The sequence below is a fragment of the Convolutriloba macropyga genome, unplaced genomic scaffold, assembly GCF_964194025.1.
Source record: "Convolutriloba macropyga unplaced genomic scaffold, txConMacr16.3 SCAFFOLD_2355, whole genome shotgun sequence".
In the NCBI taxonomy this organism is placed as follows: Eukaryota; Metazoa; Xenacoelomorpha; order Acoela; family Convolutidae; genus Convolutriloba; species Convolutriloba macropyga.
In genome coordinates, this window is record NW_027451426.1 from 1 (window position 1) to 21,081 (window position 21,081).

A 21,081-nucleotide genomic window follows, 5' to 3' on the forward strand; every position below is an offset into this window, starting at 1 on the left:
TGAAATTTAGTTTTTCACCAAATTCAACCCAAATACGGACCGAATGAACGCATTCACCGCAGCCTCCATACCCCTTCTCATACGTGGCAATTGCTTTTCCCCCTATTTGCATTAACTATTTTTATTATGTTCTCCGATTTCAATTATTTATTGTGTATTTTTACTCAGAACACCGATTATTTTGTCGAAGCAATGACAAATCATCAAATTTGATCAAGGTATCTATGCGAAAATTAAAAGTTAATTCAAGTAAACATTTGACTAGAGTATTCAATTCTATTGATAACTTGTCGAGCCAGGCGATAAACTTGACTTGCGTTTACTTTAAAAGACTTTCTTTGGACTCTAAAAAAATATTAATAGTATACAGATGTTATATAGGATTATAAAAAAACAATGCATATAGAAACCTTTGATATCCGGCTTGCATCAAGCTTGCTTCCCCCTCTTAGTGGCCCAATCAAACAAACTGTACTGCATGTAGCTGAACTGTCTATCCGAATAATCAGTCCGAAAAACAATAGCATCACTTCAATCTCACATCCTGAGGAATGCGAGGCTTTGAAAAATGCAAGCCGTTGTAAAATAGTTATGGTAAGCCATCGTAAAAGCAGTAAAAAAATTATTAAAATTTACTGTTAACACTGTTGTGAAAAACCCTTGCTATATATGATTTATTTTTTTGGGTGGAACCTCGTAAACAGATTTTTCATAGTCAGTCAACACATGGTCGAACTCTTCTTCGTTCGAAGTTTTGAAATTCTTGGAGTTAATCTCAAAAGCACAATGTTTTGCTAAATTTTGAATCTCGAATTTCATCTCCATTATAGAGAACAAGTCCACGTTAGCTGATAATCAAATAGCTTTTTTGTCACACGACAGTTTCATTTGAGTTCCATTGAAAAAAGGTCTCAATTATAAAATTGGTTAAAATCGTTAATGAAAGTATTAGCCTGAAATTTATCCACAAATGATCTGATTGCGATCCATTCAATATCTGTCTTATGCATACTTTTCTGCATAAAAAAGACTTGATAAAAACAGTTTCCACTTGTTTTCAAACTTGATTTTACGAAAAATTTCGTCGGCTATTTTTCTATATAAATCTTTTTCAAATGTGTTAGAGTCTGAACACTATGGTCAAAATTTTTGCAGCTTCAGTCGCATATGTCAGAGCTATTTTTTAAATCCCATTTCTGGAGAAATCAATTAATTAATCGAAAGCCTTTGATCTTTTATAGCCAGAAATTCGCAAAATTTACACACAAAATTTTGTATTTAAATATAGTGCGGGTATGTCGGGAAAGAAACCGACGTCTCAATAAAAGTTGTCCGGTCGTCGGGCTCAAATCCACACCATTAAGTTTTGAAAGTACAAAATTCTCATTTTATTCAGTCTAATTATCAGAACAGTAGATTTCAAAATTTTCTAAATTTTGATTACAGAAATCAGGAAGAAATGCAACCTTCTAGAATGTTGTCCCTTTATGTAAAAGTTACTCACTGATTATCACTTTAATTTTCTATTCATAACCGCTAAATTTGTTAAAAGGAAAATCCTTCTATTCAATTGTTCTTAAACAAAACTTGTAGCAGCAATTATACTACTGCTGTTTGTCTTCATTTTCTAAGCGAATTTTCGTGACACCAACTTTTTGCCTGATAGTTCTCAAAAACGGGATAAACATGTAAAAACCGGAGGTATTACATTGCTGAGAAGCACTTATAGAGGATCTCTAAGTGTACAACTCACTGAAGCTGATGAGAAAACAAAATCATGATGTTAAGTGCAGTTTTGGCGATTTTGACTCTCGTCCTCAACCCCTTCCACCTTCTCCTTCCCTCTTCAGACCCGCTTTCTCCACAGCCCCCTTAATGTACCCCCTAATGATAGCCTCCTTAAGCCTAATCTGGCTACTAACGAAGCCAACTACTCACCGGTCATTTGAGAGCAACTTGCTAGACACTAGTCGGTTATGTTTTCAATATTTTTTGTTACTGAGAACGTTATCAGAAGATTTCATACATATCGGGTAAAGATGACTGCGTCTTGTGAGATCTTTTATGAAGATGGATGACCTTGAATGTTTCTAGCCTCTAAGATCTGTCAGAATTTGGATCTATTCTGTTTCCCCCCCCAGTGTTTTTTACGCCCCCCCCCCCCCCCCCCCGTGTTTTTTACGCCCCCCAGTTACAATTTATATGTTGTTATATAGCACGTTACTATGTAAAAAAAATAGCACGTGCGCCTAGGGGCGTAAAAAAATATAAGCCCACTAAGCTGGGGGGGGGGGGGGGGAAACAGAATAGATCCCTGAATTTTCTCAAATCTTACACGATAGAGGTTTCTGAATCATTAGGGAAACTGAAATCATTAGTCATGAAATTGAAATTTGGAATTTTTCTTTAAAGTTAAATTGTTACATTTAAAGTTGTTTTGTTTGATTGTTTGTTTATTAGTTGTTGTGTTGTTTAGGAAGTACTTCATAGTCTCGTTTGTGATGAGTGTAGTGTGGATTGCAGTGTGCAGTTTTGCAATGGTCTTCATGGTCGGCAGGGCAGGCTGTTCTATGACCATCGACAGTTTCGTCATGGGATTGATATTAGTCGCCATCGGAACCAGTGTACCTGTAAGACCAACATCCTTTGTCAATGATTTCAACCTCCCCAGATCAGACTTTTGACAGGCCTTCAATATGGAGCTAGGCTGTGTTATGAAGGCGCACTTCAAAGAAAATTGTCTCCCCCAAATTGCCCATTACCCCGACTCTTGCATCGAATTACCCCCCATTACCCCCCAAAATGATGTAAGAGTTTTGAGGGGGATTTGGCTAAAAATTCCCCCGATTACCACCCTAATCTTACATCTTTTTGGGGTAAAAATTCGACACGGTTATAACCAACCCCCCCCCCCCTTAACCCCGTTTTTTATTGTCGCACCATTAACGAGCACTTCAACAACCTGGGTAGGAAAATTATTGTTATTTTGTTGGCAGGATGCTCTCAGTTCAGTGATAGTGGCGAGAGATGGCTTCGGAGACATGGCAGTATCCAATGCTATCGGGAGCAACGTGTTCGACATCAACCTCGGAATCGGACTGCCTTCTGTCATCAGGATCCTGGCAGACAAGGGAGCCACAATATTCCTCATTGAAGAAGAACATTTACACGTGAGTCATATACTTCCTCCGCCTTTTATGGTGTTTGTTAGAAGTTGCAAGAACTGAACATATCATCACAAATTTCACTGGTACCGAACTTTAGAGTTAGTTAACTGAGTTTTGGAGCTGTTTTCCAGTTATTATCTTAACACTTTGCGAAAGTGGACGCTATTTACTTATACTCGGTCTAGGAAAAAAACATGGAAAAACCCACCAAATTTTAGATAGGAAAACCCCCACAGAAAAAAAAGAACGTCTAATTTTAGATAGAAGATAAAACCCCATGGAAATAAACCCACCTTTAAAATTGAAATTCGATCGTGATAATTAATTCGGTTGTGATAGTTTCATATCAAGTCCCACGGGCTACCAGAAAATGGCCATGGCCCGGGTGGCATAACCAAGCTCTAATTGTGCAGCTCTTTTAGACAAGTGGGGGGGGGGGGGGTATTTCCGTGGGTTTTTCCGAACCCGACTTTTGAAAGTAACTTTTATGTGGAAATAAGTTTACAGGTCACCAATCATAGAACTTTCTTTGGTTTCATACATGATTCCTAGTAATCGTATTAGGTCATATATGTATGATTCTTACTAATCATGCTAGGTCATATATGATTTGTATGATTTCTTAGTATTCATACAAAGACTATATATGATTTCTTGGAAATCATACAAATGTCACACAAGAAATTTAAAAGCCGAAAAACTGTGTAACTTTCATTTTATTGGAAAATTTAAAAAATTCCTGGAATTCATAAAAGGTCATATATGGAACATAAAACATTGACATCGTCAAAATGTTCCATATAATGTAGTCAGAGGGCATTTAAAATCACTATATTGTATGTGCAGTCCACAAATGACCATTTGGGTGTACTAAAACTATCACTTTGGACTTAATACTTATTTTAAAAAAATATGGAACTTGCTTGCAGAAAAATGTGCATATTCCTAAGGAATGAGCATTTATAGGTATAAACTGGCTTCCGATAATATGATAAGTTTCGTCATAAAATTATACTTGTTTTTTCATAAAGCACCGAAGTTTGAGATAAGAATTACGCTGCAGGTTTTTTTGGCGGATAACAAAATGATACCAGGGAATCACATAAGGAATGCTTTATCGATAAAAATGGTTAAAAAATCTATTCAAGGAAAAAAAGATCTGTGAATCATGGTAATCATACTAGGACCGTATATGTTTTCTTTGAAATCATACTAGGATAATATATGATTTCTTTGGTTTCATACTACGATCGTACCAAGAAATTGTGTATGGTCACCATGAAATCATATATGATCTTCGTATTAAACTGAAGAAACATCAACCCGGGCTTATTTTGGCACCTGTAATCATGCAAGTCCCGGATACGATAATCTTGATAAAGCTTAGAACGGAAGCACCATCTAATATTCAACGTAGTATTGGATAGAGCAATGAAGTTTTGAAGAAACGAAAGAGAACTAAAGAAGGGTCATAAACCTTGTCCATGTCTACAGTTATTTTTGTTGTTCACTTCTATAGATATCATCTTCGGCGTTTTGACTACAATTTGAGCGTTAATCTAATTTGCCCTGTTATTTTTAGAGAAAAATTTATCAATAACACCGCCAAAGAACGACCAAAAACTAAGTCTTTATGGGACGCTGCCTCGGGTTTGATGACTTCTGCTATGTTTTTGAGACAATTAATGGTCTGGGTGCTCAGTCATGGTAAAAAAAAGCAAAATTAAATATCCTAAAGGCAGCCCAGTTAAAGTCCAGATAAGGGGGGTATTGTCTGTAATCCCGAGTAATGCGTCTTTTTATAGCCAATCTTTGCCAGTCATTCAATTGATAAGTTAGTGTGTAAACTTTTTTTGCAGGTCAAGATGTGGATTAATTAAAAAGAAATTTGGAGAACTTATCGCCAGTTGTTGTAATGATGTAGCCATCTTGGCTCGCAAGTTAACAAAAAACGGTTCCAACAAAGCTCTAATAATTTTTCAAATAGACCCCGGCAGCTTAGAATAATAATGTTAAAATTCACCAGTATGTCAACTGAGTTTGAACAATGTAGGAGATTTTTTCAGGCACTTATGCAAAAATTCAAGATCTACATTTTTTCCTGTAAGCGTATTCAAAACAATGTTCTGGATCCGTTTCAACCGCAAAACTAGGGTTGCCAGAACATCAGAGATTACTATGAGCTGCCTAGAATTGTTGTTTCAGGAAATGCAAGACAAATACCCCAACAATCCTTTCATACCTCACGTCAAATTTGGATTCCTTCTCTTCCTCGTCCTCTTAATCTGCCTCACAATCTTCGGCATCGTCAGATTTCGGCTAAGCAGGGTTGTCGGCATCAGTTTCTGCTCCATGTATGTTGTGTTCATCATATATTCAATTGTGCAGGAGTTTGCATGTGACGAGGGCTTCGGTTGCTAGGCAACCAGTACTTTTAAATTCAGTCATAAGGGTTCTAGAACAGTTTCCTCCCCCTAGAGACTTATTGCGTACCATTTAATAAAATTTTCTTTTATTATAGCCTCCCCCCCCCCCCCCCCCCCAACCCCACCCCACAAAGCTCAGTGGTCATATAACCTAAAACCATAATGGGGGTGGGGGTGGGGGTGGGGGTGGTTCATAAAGTAAAAACCCAAGAAAATTGTGTCAATCGATTTCTGTCAGTCAATGGGCGGCGTGAAAATATCAAATTTGAAAGATCATAGTCTATAGCACTCGTCGGAGGAAGCTGTTCTAATATTTTTTTTGGACTGGAGAACTGCCAAAATTATTTAGTCTCTTCAAAACACACACTTATGAAGCCTGTACATATATAACATTGTGACAATGTGTAAATAGTTTAACTCTTTGTATTATGATGATAACTGTTGAGAACTGTCTTGAATTGAAACTGCCTAACATCAATTGATATTTCCGATATAATCTCTCCCCCCCCCCCCACTTCGTGGGCATATAATTTTAACACCCTCCAGGCGGATGGCCTATATTTTACATAGAAACGTGCTTTACAACAACACATAAATTGTAATTGAGACAGCCCGGAGCTAACGCCGAGTCAATTTCAGTGGTTGCGGAAGTCTAATTTCAAGTGTGATTTCGTTACTGGTTCAGAATTATGATGCCCGGGTCGAGGTTTGGCGGTGAATTTTTGTAAGAAATGCAGTGAAATGCGGTGAAAAAAATAATTTTCACCGCGTATTTCTTACATCTTTTTGCGGTGAATGCGGTGAATCGCGGTGAATTATTTATTTTCACCGCGTTCTCAGTACTCTTAAAAAAAAGGATCGTCACCACATGGTTTCGAACCTCTGCCTTGATGCTTGCCTTCCACTTCTTAGTCCACTGCGCCAACTGTAACTTACAGCTTTGAAATTTCTTGTGAATTTAAATCAGATTGAGTAAACTTTGGAAATCATATGCGGTGAATTTTTGTAAGAAATGCGGTGCATTTCGCAGTGAAATTTTGTAAGAAATGCGGTGAGATTTTGTGAGTTATTTTTTTTCACCGCATTCACCGCGTTCACCGCATTTCTTACATTATTTTGCCACAAAAGTCGATGCGGTGAACTTTTGTAAGAAATGCGGTGAATTTTGCGGTGAATTTTTGTAAGAAATGCGGTGAAATGCGGTGAATTATTTATTTTCACAGCATTCACCGCAATCACTGCATTTCTTACAAAAATTCACCGCATTCACCGCATTTCTTACAAAAATTTACCCAAAAACCTCGACCCGGGTGATGTCAATTTTTATACTTGTGCAGACTAAATCCAAGTCTGGTTTAACACTTGGTCAGTCATTCTGGACCCAAGTCTGATTTAAAACTTGGCAAATCTAAACCCAAGACTTGGAAATTCTAAATCCAAGTCTTGGCAAGTCCAAAACAGGTCGTGACCTTCCGGGATCCTAGCTTGATGCTTCCAGAGACGCTTCCTTAATTGTCGCCCGCATAGAACGGCTACTTCATCAGGAAAGCGCAATTTTTAAAACATCCGTTAGAAAGCAACGATGCTCGTCTTTTGGTTATTAGCTGTTGAGATGGGGAACTTTAATTGTTGATACATACCAGAAAAGCTACTCAAGTTTTTTGACTTATTCCAATCAAGAGTTTTTGCTTACGTCATCAAATTGCGGAGAACGAAATCAATTTCAAGGAAAAGCATAATACAGGAGTGGAGGAATGAAGTAGACAGCTATTATTGGACTCGTTGGACAATGGATAAGTTAGGTATTATTGATAAATATCGGATTAGCATGCAATGCTATGGCAAAAGAAAAGCAAGTGCGAGTGTGTCCTCGGTGTAAGTGGTTTCTTATGACATCTAAAAACATGCAAATTTACCGATTCAAAATTATTAAGCATTGACAACTGTCGATGGATGCCTAAAACTTCGTAGCTTCAGTGGTTAGATATTTTGCCACTAATGACAGATTTTTTGTTTTACCGTTTTATCCAAATATTTCAAATCTCTTGCAATTCTTTCAACTTCCTCAAAAATAAAAATTATAGCCATGTAAAAGGAGAATTTTAATTTGAATAGAGAATCCTAGATATTCAATAAAAATTTTATACATAAAGGAAGAAGTTAGGACATCAAGAACAAAAGTTAAGTGACAAAATTTTTGAAGATCAATAATCAGCAAAAATTATGAGTTTAGTGAAATGAAGGTAAGATTAATGCTAGCTAAACCTGATCTCAAGTTTTTCATCCCAACGATCCAAAAACGGAAAAAAGCTATCGAGGGATTGGGATTTTCAAATTCAATGGCTTGTACACCTTTTTGAGCCAAGGTCAAAATTTATAAAATATTCTCAACGTTGCAAAATGTTTGGTAAGATCAATATAATAAGTACTCTTTTTGTCAAGAAACTCTAATTTTATTTGATGTTTTTTATTTTTCCTTCGTTCTGTTATCACAAGATAGTCTGCTCATTTCTTCTTTTTACTGAAGTGATTTGAAATCTAAATTGAACACTGCCACTGCTCATATATTCGGTAATGACATATTTTGAATTCGATGAGAAAAAAACTACCGAAATAGGGGAGAAGATAGTGGGGAATAATTGAGGTGCAGTTTCTAAGCACGTTTTAACATTGAGATAATAACAACTGTTTGTTCTTACGTTCGTTGTGTGTGCAAATATGAGTCGAAATTGGCGGTTTTTGATTACTTTCAACTCATTTTGGACTTTTTTTCTGATGTTGTCATTCTGTTGTGTCCAGCGAAAATCGAATTCTTTGAGTCTCTTTCAAGTGAAAACATTTCTTCTTTATTACTGTAAAACTTACAAAAATATATTTAAAAAAGCGATTTCATTTTTTTCAGTTTTTAATTAATTTGTTTTCCTTTTGCATTTAAAATGATATCAGAGGATCAAAAACTTATTTTTACTTGTGAATAAGCAATTAATTTTACCTACAAAAAGTTGCTGTAGAAGATGTAAGCATAAGCCGTTTTTGAAAGATTTATAGCTAATCACAAATCTTTGGCTGCAGGTTTTGAATTTGATCACAATGAAATCACAGAATTTCAAAAAGTTTTTGCGGTTGTGCAAAACGTATTTTTTTGTTTTTAGTATTCTGACAGATTGGTTTTCACCAAATTAGTTTTAAATACATAAACACTAATTTGCTTTCAGTTTTTCTTCTCTAAGCTCAACTCCGTGTTTAAGAAAAGTGAGATAATAGCGTGTAGATGAAATCTTGCCTAAATTTTTACGTCAAGCTTTTAATTCTGGCTGTATTCCTTCGTAATTTTTCAGTAGAATTATATTTGTTTCGCATTTTGAACTCTTGTCTCTTTCCTTCGTTTTTTTACAGTCGGTCTTTATTACTTTTCTCTCATTTTTGTTCTTTTGTTTTGAGGTAGAACTTTTGCATTCAGTCTGAAAAGCATAATGAGAATTTTCCATGCATTAAATTTAGTTTCAAGATTTTGTTTGTTATTTCATTGGTCTCCAAAGTAGTATTGGAGTCAATATTGGTTGACATCCAATATAAAAAACGAAGATTTATTTTTATAATAAATGATCTGAAATACTCTAACCTGATTGGTTGAATATGTGAACAATTCCCCTTTCTATTTATTTCATTTATCCCTTACACTCTTCCAGCTGGTTACTATTGGAGTCAGACCTGATATAACAATAAAGTATATTTCTCTCTCTCTCTCTCTCTCTCTCTCTCTCTCTCTCTCTCTCTCTCTCTCTCTTTGTCTCTCTCTCTCTCTCTCTCTCTCTCTCTCTCTACTCCTCTCGTGATTTAAGATTGAGTTATAGCTCAGATTTTAGCATTAGGGCCCTTGCACTGTCTACTAATACTCATATCCGGAGAGTAATAGACTAGAGACTTAGAACTTTAGTTAGTCGGGCAATCCGTAAGGTGATAATGATTCCTGAGACGCCCATAAGACTATCTAGATTTTCCTTTTAAAAGTAAGCTCCCAGATCATATCTTAGTATATTGTCCTCCATCAACGACCCGAGGTATAATTTAAATTATTTTTCGCAAAAATTTGTAAATCTTTTCTATGATATGGTTGTTTTTGCGAAAATTTGCTCAAACAAAAAACAAACTACGCAAGTTTTGCAGAAAATGTGTTCTACAACTTTTACGAAATGATACAAAATCTGAGAGAGTCTATTTTATTCTACTTTCTTGCGTTTTTGATTACGCTTGCAGTCATTTTTTTTACTTGGAGGAACCTCATTCCTTTCATTTGTCAGGAGTACATTGAGGCACCTGATCATCAATAAACCTCCATCTGTTTTGAACAGTAAATCCAAGACCTGAACATCCCTCATTTTCTCAACTTAGATCGTAAGGAAGCAGCAGAATAAAAAAATTGAAAAAATTTGCGTTTTATTCCAATTAAAATTTTAGTTGGCGTAAGTTGAAAGTTTATTCTAAGTTTTGCAAACTTTTGTTAAAATTTTGCAACGTTTGCAAATTAAAAAAATCATAATTTGCAAATATTTTGCAAAACATTTGAAAAGTTTTTCAATTTTTAAACAATAATTTAAAAAAAATTATAAAATTGGTTGGCAAATTTTTGCAAAACTTAATATTCCTAAGTTGTCCACCTTATGCTAAATATTGAAAACTTACCAAGACTTAGACGGTGCCGAAGAGCATTTACGAGACTTTGTACGGCGCAAACAAAGTTAATTTGGAGAACTTAACTTTGTTTTGTTTGGCGAGCTACAGGGCGCAGCCTTACTAACTCTCCCGACTCTCCTTACTATTTTAGTCACTCCGCCACAAAAATTCCCAAGCTCAGTATGAAAAAATCTGCAAAAAAAAGGTTTATCAAACCTGACTAGAGAGTTCCGACAGTTTTCGAGCAATTTCATTATTTATTGCACTCTATTGATATTGTTAAAGCCATAGTACAGAACATTTTTATACCCTTTTTATTTTGATAAGGCCTTAATACGATACCTTTAAAATCCTAATACGGCCGTTGTTGTGTGATATATTAAACTTGACAAGAACTAAGAGCGGTTTCCTTCTTAGACTTTTACCGTGCCGTATTACGGCCTCACCAAGTTATCCAAGGTCAGTCAATCTTGTTTATAAAATCAATCTTGTTTATGAAAGGGAGCCTGATTCAAAAAGAGATGTGTTTTCCAATTTGGTAAGAAACTTTCAGTCAAACATATTTATTGCAATAGAGAAATCCAAATTCCAAATTATACAAACTTTTATATCCAAAAGAAACTACACAAATTCACAATATACATTTCGTTTCAAAACAATACTAAAATTTGAAAAAAAAATAGATCATAAACATTTGACAAAAAGTTGAAGCCACAATTTAGTATCAGATGACTTTCTAGAAAGTTCTAGAACTTTTCCGTTGACTGGAACGAAACGGGGCAATGTTTAGGCGCCAAATACACGTATGCGGACCGCGCTGGATTTTTCCCAATGGACCAATTTTTGCTCAAATAGGAATAAAAATGCACCGCATATGTACATTGGAAAAAATTATCCCAATCTTTGGGCGATAAATCCTTCTTGTAGTTGAACAATTCGTGGGCTCTATTTGCGCCCGAGGGGAAGAAACTGTAAGTGGGTAAAACTGTCAAGTTTGAAGTCGAATAACCCCGAAGGTTGTTTGTTTTGTACAATTCTGTGATGGCACCCGTTGACATTAAAGGTCCAGTCATGTGTCGGGGTTGGTCACCGTGGTACCCTTTCACCAGTTTTTCCATAATTAGCCAGGGAAGTGGGTGGTGTTTTTCGAAGCTTACAAAAGCGTTTTGGATGTGTCCCCTTTCACTGGGGCCTTGTGGGTTGCAGTATTCGCTGAAAATGTACTTAAATGATGATTTAACATTTCTGATTTAATCTTTATATAAAACACGAAAACTCGGTAATGTGCGTTTTCGCATAAAGTTCTGACCCCGCTCACATATTCGACAAAATGATCTACCAAATGAGGAAGAGTTAGAAAATTTTGAAAAAATCAAATATTATTCGAAATTATTAGTTGTATACATTAAAAAAAATCAAATTAAATTTTAAAATAAATGAAAAAATTTCTCATTAGAGGGCCGATGATACATACCATTAGAGAGGTTAGGAGACAAACAGAAAAATAGAATACAAACAACAAGCATTAATTCTGACCAAAACTCAAGGTGTCTTTATATGTTTTTTTGAAAAAATTACTGACGAGGTCAAAATAGCGTCAAATAAAACTTAGCATAGCAAAATGACTTACTTTTCACATGAGAAGATACGGGACCTGTTTTATTGAGCATAACTAACATGTGCACAAAAAGCAAATAGGGCAAAATAGAATAATAAGCTTATAATTTTTGAAAAACAAATATACACAGTCATAGAAATCATGAGCTATCAACTAAGAACTTCAAATTGGCAAAAAACTGCCCAGGAAGTCATTAAGATCTGCCATTACCCAGAATCTCAAATAGTTATAAAAAGACTGAACTCAGGCAAAAATAAAAAAAAAATTGAGAGAATTTTGGTAGTGAAAACGTTGAACATGAGCACCTGCGCCTTCTCTGGGCACTTTTGTTTTGTTATTTTATTTATCATTGATGTGAAACCTGAATTGATAACCTCGAAAACCTGCAACAAAACTAAAAATTAAAACAAAAGCTAAAAAAAATGTAAAAACTCGTAGTATCAAATCCAAAAAATCATTAACTATATGACCAAACTGCAGTGAAGATTATTTTTCAATTCACTTTAAAGAGAACACAACCTCTCTGTTTGCTCAGATTACGACACAAGATGAGAGAAAAAAAATAAGAAATGGCAAACCGGAAAGAAAATTTTCGATTGTTTTGAGAACTTTTTTTAAATCATAAGACAAAAAACATTAAGAGTTCAATTAAAAAAATGTAAATAGATTAAATTTTTACTACCTGGAAAGCCAATAGGATATATCATTACTGAGGCTATTTCAAGAAATTATAAAAACAACAACGAACTCCGGAACACCTCCAACGACTCAACATTAAAAAAAAAGCTACGCAAACATAGCATTAAGGGCAAAAACCAATGAGATTTTCGATGAATTTATAATGTATGTTTGTTTGCCTTTGTTTGCATGTCATTTTCGTTTGTCAGTAAAAGAGTTGTGATCTGAAGCAATTCTGGTCTGTAATCAACAAAAAAAAAGAAGAAAGCACAGTTTTTTTAAAAGATGACAGCGCCTCATTACAATTCCAATAAGTTTTGAATTGTAAAAATCCGAAATTAGACAACAATTGATGTGTACATTGTTGCTGGCCTATTAAAAACAAACATTTGTCTCAAATAATATCAAAAAAACTAATTTTTTTTGACAAATAAGTCAATGTACAAAAATAAATATTGATTTCTGGAATATTCTTTGAATTGAACTAGCGAAAAATCATTTTACCATTAAATATCAACTGAGAGGATTAGATTTTTCTTATTGGTTTTCCAGATAGCTATTAGGAACTTTGTTTAATAAAACTTAGAGATCTTTTCAGTTTCAACCCCCAGTACGTTATGCGCCCCCCAGTTACAGAGCACGTGCCATTAAAAGGTAAATCATTATGTAAAAATGTGGCACGTGCGTCTGAGGTTGCACGTAATATGCGCCCTTTAAGCTGTGGGGGCACAAATGCAAAAACCCAAAGTTAGTCAGAAGACTAAAAAATCAACAAAAGCTGAAAAATATCAAAACTTTATGGAAAATTTACGAAAATACATTGTTGGAGCCATAAACACAATAAGTGCTTTAAGAAACAATAATCATTCATTGGGCCTCATTTGAACATAATTGACACCTCTAAAGAAAGGAGCCTATAGTTGAAAACAGAGTTTTCTGTACGGGAAAATGCAAAAATTAATCTCTTAAAAAAGACACAGCTAAGATGAAATCCCAATTTTTTTCAATGCAGAAAACCGAAGTACGACGAAAACTGATCTTGCTATCGCTGCATGGCTGTTGAACAATTGATTGTTTCAAAAACTTAATTGTCGGATATTTTGCAAACGAATATATCAACAAAAATTGATGCGTTTCTGATAATTGTCGATTTAAAGTCGCTAAACTTAATTGTCGGATACTTTGCAAACGAATATATCAACAAAAATTGATGCGTTTCTGATAAATGTCGATTTAAAGTCGCATTTTGATTGTTCCATATTTCTGACTATCTCAGGATGCTGAGGCAAAACAAGCTCTCATATGAGTAAACAAAGACAGAGTGGTCTAAAAATGCATATTTGTTGCAATTGCTAATGAGAGATGAAAAACGCATATTTTTCAAAAAATTAGCCAACATTTTAGCTAAGAAAAATGTGGGTCAAACGATGCAACAACTTTTAAATGCAACACCGTTGAAAGTTTTGCTGTACAATTTTACCGTTTTCGCAAAATTGATTGAGCAAAACAGATCAAAATTTTAGCAAAAATCACAAACAATGGATATGAGTTCTGCTTAATCAATTACAATAATCAGGCACGGAACATCGAAAAAAATTGGTTCAATGAAATTTGAGTTTCAAATTGTTCGTAGAACGATAACTTGCGATTGAAGTGGAACAAATCATTTAAATAGGAGGACGGGAAGTGTGGGAAAATTCTTTTGAGTTTCAGATCAAGTTGACGCATCGACAACCTACTTACAAAGTGTCAATTAGACATGAATAAAAAAAAAACTTTTTTATAGATTATTGCATAGAACAACTACCGGAACTAATAATAGAAAGAAAGATCCAAATCAAAAATCAACATATATCGATACAAGAGTTCCTCTTGTCCAAATCTGTATTTCTTAAAAGGACCAAATAATCGAGTATGGTCGGGGTTAAACACTGACCAAAACTACACTGTCAAATTTCTCAGTTAATGACCAGCAAACGTTTTACCTTAGGTTAGGCAAAAAAACTTTCCATAGGAATTTATGTTTATGGTCGAGCATTGTCTTTTCATGAACAAAAGCCTCTTCATAGGATTCTTTGGTTCAAACATGGTATTTTCATTGGCCTTTTGCGTCAAGCTTGATCTTTTTTGATCTCTTCATGGGTAGAGCAAAGGACTTTCCACAAGTCTGCTTTTAAGCAAATGTCGAAAAAAATATTTACTTTCTTTTGCTGCTGCACATACTGAAGCAGCGACGGAACTAGACTAAACAGCATTGCACCACTGCAGTCCAACAAAAAAGACTGTTGAGAACTTGCCACAGGTCGTAAAAAATTTGCGGTTCTTAAGATAAGTCAATTATTGCAACTGGACTATATTTCCACTTTACTTGATTGAGTAAAACTAGGTAGTTTGATTGAAATGACCTTCTTCCATGAGCCATGCTGAAAAGTGGCGTTATTCAGTTGTTTTCATTTCCAAAATTATGATTTAACATTTTGTAAAAGCATTGCAGAATTTTGATAGATTAATGGTTCTTCGGATTCGCAGAAAAGATGAAGGAGCATATTTGTTTTTGAGGCAGAAAAGATGAAGGAGCATATTTGTTTTTGAGGCAGTTTTTGAGGCAACATTGGAGGCTCATGAAAAGACTTCTGCCCAACCCATAAGTTGACAATAGAGTAGACTCATTTTTTCTAGTTCATTATTTTGAGGAAAAAAAGACCGTTAAAAAAATGTTATGGTTTGAGTTTTGCTCGACGCAATTTTTACTGCTCTAGCATTGCCAGAGTAAAAAACCAGTGCCTAATTCTGGTCGACCGCAACTCCAGCCAAACTTTTTGTTTTGGGAAGAATTCCAACGTATCTTTTCGGGTCGATCAAGCTTTCAAGTGATTAATAAGGTCTAGCAAAATTGTTTTCATAGCTCTTTTGTGCCCAGCATGTCTATTCACACCCTCTTTTGATAGCACATGGTCTTTTGAAAGGTCTAGGCTACGGTCTCGGCACAATTTGGTTTCCAAAAGGAATTTTAAGTAATTAGACCACATGAATAATCAATTTTAGCAGTTGAAGCAGTTTACTGGAACATTAAAGCAGTCGGATCTGTTGTCTACAAGAAGACCCAAAGTACGTCTTAGTTTTCTCCCGTTATAATAAATCAAACAGTTGTATTAGGTCCCTTAACGTGAGCTGTTTTCACTGTATTTTCCGTTACGTGGCTAATGTTTGAGTAGGCAAAGTTCGATAAATTTTGCGGATCTGGAATCAAGTGAAAAAATAGTGGAAAAATATGGTTCATATAAAGTCACATATATCCCAATTATGAAGCCATTCTAAACTAAGGTAGCCTAGTGTAACTCGTTTCCGCACACGCTTACAACTAAATGCCCATAAAAATCGAGTATCTATACTCGTTATTTTTGGATATTGACCCCGAAATGTTGAATATTCAAATATATGAATTTCTGCAGTATAATTGCTCATTTGCTTATCGACACAAAGCATTGGTTGGCATATCTTATTAGTAAATTTCACCCAAAATTTACTAAATTTGGGTAAATTTGCGATACAAAAAAATTGCGAAAGTTACTCACCTGTTATTATAAGCTGTTTCATAATTTCTGGCCATGTTAGTCATTGTCACAGAGTTCTTCAATGCAAGCAAATTCTTGACAATTACAAAATCTAAGTCCAGATACATGCCTCCGTACTTGTAAATTGCAACCTGTCGCATCATATCACTTTCGTGTGTCACAATTTGTTGATTTCTGTTCAACTCGGAAACTACTAAAGCTTCTAAGGGCGTCCCTTTAACAAAATCCGAAAAGTCGTACTTGAAAAACTTGACCTGATCTCCGAACTTGTTCAAAAGTTGACAGGTAGCGTTGCTTTTTTCTGGAATCAAATATTGGGAAGACATCAAAATGACGGGCGACCTGCCCGAGTTTCGAACCGCAGACTCTATCGTGCAAGCTTGCCGCGCATCGAGGGAAGAATGTCTGGCCGTTTCCACGAAAAATAGCGGAAAATCGGGCAAATCTTTTTCTTCCAATTCTTTTAACTCTATACTGCGCGGGCAACTGTTTTCTTCGGGTTTTTCAGGAATGTTAATATCGGGAATTACTTGTTGATTTATCGGGACTTTTTCGATGATCGGGGCGGGTTGTTGGGCGAAATCTTTGGGAATGTTTCTTGGGGTTTTTCCACGGTCTTGGTCTTTTTGTGCTTTATCGAAAGCAATGCGGAAGATATATATGACAATTATAATACAAAGAATTATATTCAAGTTTCTTGAAATTGACGAAAAACGCATGATTTCGGCGAACGGTTAAATTATGTCTTCTAAGAACTCATTGACGTAAAACATTTAAACTAATATTGAAGTTTTTGTTTTAAAAAATAATAAATCAATAATATGAACGAATCAAATTAAGATTCAGGAATAAGAATGACAAATTATTCTAAAGAATGGCTAAAAATGATAGCTATATTTTTCTGAAGGTAATAAATAAGCTAGAAAAAACGTAATAAATCTCAGCTATCTCAAACTGAGTTTTTTTTGCTGTGCAGATGAATAACTACATCTGTTTACGATTAAGAAAAAGACAAAAAACAAATGCAGAGTCCTTCTGCTGAAAAAAAAGTTTGTAATTATTTTTACTAAATGAATGAGTATTAAATATAAATGTACATACGGCTTGAAAGCAGCTTAAACTGTGGTAAAAAGCAATACAAAACACACACTCAACTCACATTTAATCTTTTCTTTTTAAAGCGGTGAGTTTAATATCATCAGAATATATTGTAATAATGGTTCTGTAGATTTTACGTTACTGTATGTGTTTTAAATCTTTTTTGTTTAATCAGGAATAAAATCTAAAATTGGTGGCATGATTATTAAACAAATATAGATTTATGGAATGGCAATTTAAATGCATTTTCGATTACGTAGCGCAATTAATTTAATAAATGATGCTTTCCAATTTCAGCTTATATTGGTAAAGTCGGTATGAAATTTCGAATTCAAATGCTGAAAAAAATACCCAATGCCAAAAAACCCAATGTAAAAATTAGCCAAAACTTTTATCTATTGTTCAAATTACGAGAATGACTGACTGTTCAGCATAATGGTACCTAAGCGAGGCAATTTATGGAACAAATTTCATTAACGAATTTCATTTGTGCGTAACCGGAGCCTCGTGTCAGAGCCTTTCAGTACTGATTCATTACAATCCAATGGTAAAACGTTAAATCAGTCCTGAATCAGAGTGACCTAAGGGTAAATTTAACTCGCATAACCTCGCAGGAGTGATCCGGTTGACCATGTTTCCTGGGCCATGGTCAGGCCTCAGCGGCCCGTGGGGACCGACCTGAGATGAAACTATCACAGCCGAATGTAGGGTTAAATTATTCACTTAAATATGAGAAAATACGCTTGTAATACTAACTGCTAATTCGTATTCGAATTGTTCAACGAAATGATCAAATGAAAAAAAAATGCGTAAAAGGGCATTGGGTATTTTAGCTTATTGCGTATAATGTCATGCTGTAAATTTTAAATATTTTTACAGCCAAAATAAGTTTATTAAGAGTTAATTGATCCAATACGCATAGTTAACCCAAAATATATTTGCTAAGAGCCACATTTGCATAACAAATGGCATTTTAAATTCTATGAATTTGGTAAGTACAACTAAATAACTACTTTCAAATCACAGGATTTTCCAAACAAAAAATGAAATATTGCAGAACAAAATTTTGTAAGAAAAATTTGTAATCAACAATTAATTATTGTTCCCCCTCACTTTAGAAGTGTAAGAACTATATATTCAAACGAAATTGTTTTTTAATCAATTTTGGCCGATCGATGTCTTCATTGTATAGGTTTGTGAGTTGTATCAATCGAAAAACAGTGCAGTAAAGAAAATAGAAATAAAAAAATATGTTCTGAATTTCGTCTTTTCCACGGTTTTCTACGGTTTAAAATTAAACGAACTTTTGGCTGATTCCCGTTGTTCTTGTTTACCGTTATATGTATGCAAATTTTGTTCAATTTTTTCTGAAAAAAATTGTGAAAATTATTAACGATATTGTTGTTGGTTCATCTTATTGGCTAAATGTTTTGCTAAAATTTTCCAAACTCAGTCTTTTTCTATCAAATTTGGCTCGAAATAGCTGCTTTAGTCCTATCTGTTTATATTTGCCTTATTCGTAAAAATCAAAGCTGCTGACACAATCTTTGGAAACTCCAAAGATTAATAGTTCTAACTGTGCCTCCCCTTAGAGTGTTCTTGAATTTTCATTTTGCCGGCTTTTTGCGAGTTATACTAGGAAATTATTCATTATTCATTTTTGATGTATTGATTTTTTTTGCAAATTATTCCTATTCATAGCGGTCTCAACAGTTACGAGTTCCTAATGAAAGAACAGTAAAAGCAAGTCTAGTTTAAGTAAAACAGTTTTTTACAGTCCAAAAAATTTGGATTGCAATCATTTGTCAATTTTTTTATAATTAATTTCGCATTCTTTGCTTCTTTTAGGTTAAGAGACCATTCAAACTAGGGCTTACTTACAAAATGTCCATTTTGTTTCCTAAGTGGTTTCAAGAAAACTCATCTGAAACTCTTTGTCGAAAGTTAATGGTAGTTGTGACTTTTAAAATATATTGTCTGAAAAAAAACAATGGATTCAGAGCTTTGCCTAGTTTTTCCCATTTTTTGAACAACTTGCAGACTGAGCTCAGAAAATCCAGGTCACATCGTTTTTGTTTGGAATGAATTTATAAAGCTATTGCGGTTTTAATTTTAAAGTTACGACTTTCGGCTCTGACACTTGGGGTTTCCACGAAGGCAATTAAATTTCGATAATTTTTTCCAACCTTGAGGCTCTTTTTTTGGGTCTTTTCACGTTATTGACAGCTTAGGCACGACATTAAAGCAGAGTCCAAAAGTTGTTTTAGAGAAACCGTTGTTGAAAAATCCAATTTGTCAGTGAACAGAATATAAGTTTTGCCGCTTCACTACCGTCCTCAAGCTGATTTCATTTTTTTGTTTTTATTTTTCATTACTTTTTAGTCTAATAAAAAAACTCTTGATAATTGCAAATTTTTGCGGCTTTCAATGGATGGATAAATGAACCCATTTAACGACTTCTGTTCTTAGTTAAAATTTTAAATAACTCTGAAATCAAATGCTTTTGAAAACAAAGTGTAAACGTTGTTTTTAACTTTGCACTTTTCTGCTCTTTTTTGATTACTTGTTACTTAGTCCCATTGATCACAATTAGGAACAGACACATGATACTTTCTTGTTTGTGTTCAAAAAACATGAATTTGACCACATCTAAGGTTTTTAAGTGCATTACTTATTGTTTTAACGGCATCGGCACCCGTTTTTTGCAAATTTGTAATTTAATCTTTGTTTTTTGTCTGTATTTGCATTTTTTGGTAGAGGTGCAACACGTCCCGGATAATTGCAAATCTCAAATTCTTCATATTGAGCTGTGATTGATCTGCCAACTAAATGAAGATTTCAATTGTTGTCTGATGGTTTTCATTTTTCGTTTTTAAAAAATAAACTTTTTAGTTTTTAAGTTTGCGGGTTTTTGTTCTTTTTTAAATAATTCTTTCGAACCTGTAACAAATGGCATTTTAAATTCTATTATTGTTGCCCAAACAATTAGGAGACTGATTTTCAAATCAGAGGTTTTTGAAATATAAAAAAAATTGAAATATTGTTGAAGGAATTTTTGTTTAAAAAAATTTTTTGTCAAGAAAACTCGAGATCGAAAATTTCTTTTTGTTCGCACTCATTTTAGAGGTCTCAGAACTACATATTGGAGCGTGTTTGTTTTTTTTTGTTCAGTCAGTTTTTGCCGATCGATGTCTTCATCGTATTGGTTTGTAAGTGTTATCAATAGAAATCCACTTAAGCAAAGAATACAGAATTTGAAATATCTTTTTAAATGTCGTTTTTCCAGTGTTATCGAGGTTTAAGAATTAGCGAAATTCCGCGACTAATTTTTGTTGTTTTTGTTCACTTTTTTGGATTTTTATGCTTTTTTTCCATTACTTCTGAAAATTTTGTTTAAATTATTAACGATAGTGTTGTTGGTTTTATCTATAAAAAAAATTGTTTAACTGTTTGGGTCAGTTGATTTGCCAAAATCTTTGCTAAAATTTGCAAAACTCGGTGCTTCAGAATTCGATCGGAAAAACGAGTTTAGACCAACTTGTATAAATTTGCCCTATTAAGAGACCTAAACATTGCTGACACAATCTTCAGTAACTCTATAGATTGATAGTTTTAACTGCGTTTCCCTTTAGGGTGTTCTCCATTTTTGATTTGACCCATTTTTTGCAATGTAAACTCAAAAAAATTCATCATTCGTCTTTGATATTTTTATTTGTTGTCAAATTACTAATAACGATAGTGTTCAGAACAGTTACGAGTTCCTAATGAACGAAAAGCAAAACAAAATCTTGTTTTGTTACAAAAGTTTTTAACAGTCAAAAAATTTCTAATTGAAACCAGTTGTT

General features: G+C 34.3%; 2 protein-coding genes across 2 annotated transcripts; one reads left to right on the plus strand and one right to left on the minus strand.

Moving 5' to 3' along the window:
• The first annotated feature begins 2,482 nt into the window (after nucleotides 1-2,482).
• Nucleotides 2,483-5,652, plus strand: LOC142356681 (sodium/potassium/calcium exchanger 3-like). The gene is made up of 3 exons (XM_075408508.1): nucleotides 2,483-2,630; nucleotides 2,997-3,170; nucleotides 5,373-5,652. The coding sequence occupies exons 1-3, from the start codon at nucleotides 2,502-2,504 to the stop codon at nucleotides 5,586-5,588; spliced, it is 519 nt and encodes a 172-aa protein (XP_075264623.1). The 5' UTR covers nucleotides 2,483-2,501; the 3' UTR covers nucleotides 5,589-5,652.
• Nucleotides 5,653-10,814: 5,162 nt separating this feature from the next.
• Nucleotides 10,815-17,092, minus strand: LOC142356680 (lactosylceramide 4-alpha-galactosyltransferase-like). The gene is made up of 2 exons (XM_075408507.1): nucleotides 16,139-17,092; nucleotides 10,815-11,479 (listed from the first exon to the last, which is right to left on the minus strand). Exons 1-2 carry the CDS (start codon nucleotides 16,855-16,857, stop codon nucleotides 11,014-11,016), a joined length of 1,185 nt encoding a protein of 394 aa, XP_075264622.1. The 5' UTR covers nucleotides 16,858-17,092; the 3' UTR covers nucleotides 10,815-11,013.
• Nucleotides 17,093-21,081: the final 3,989 nt, after the last annotated feature.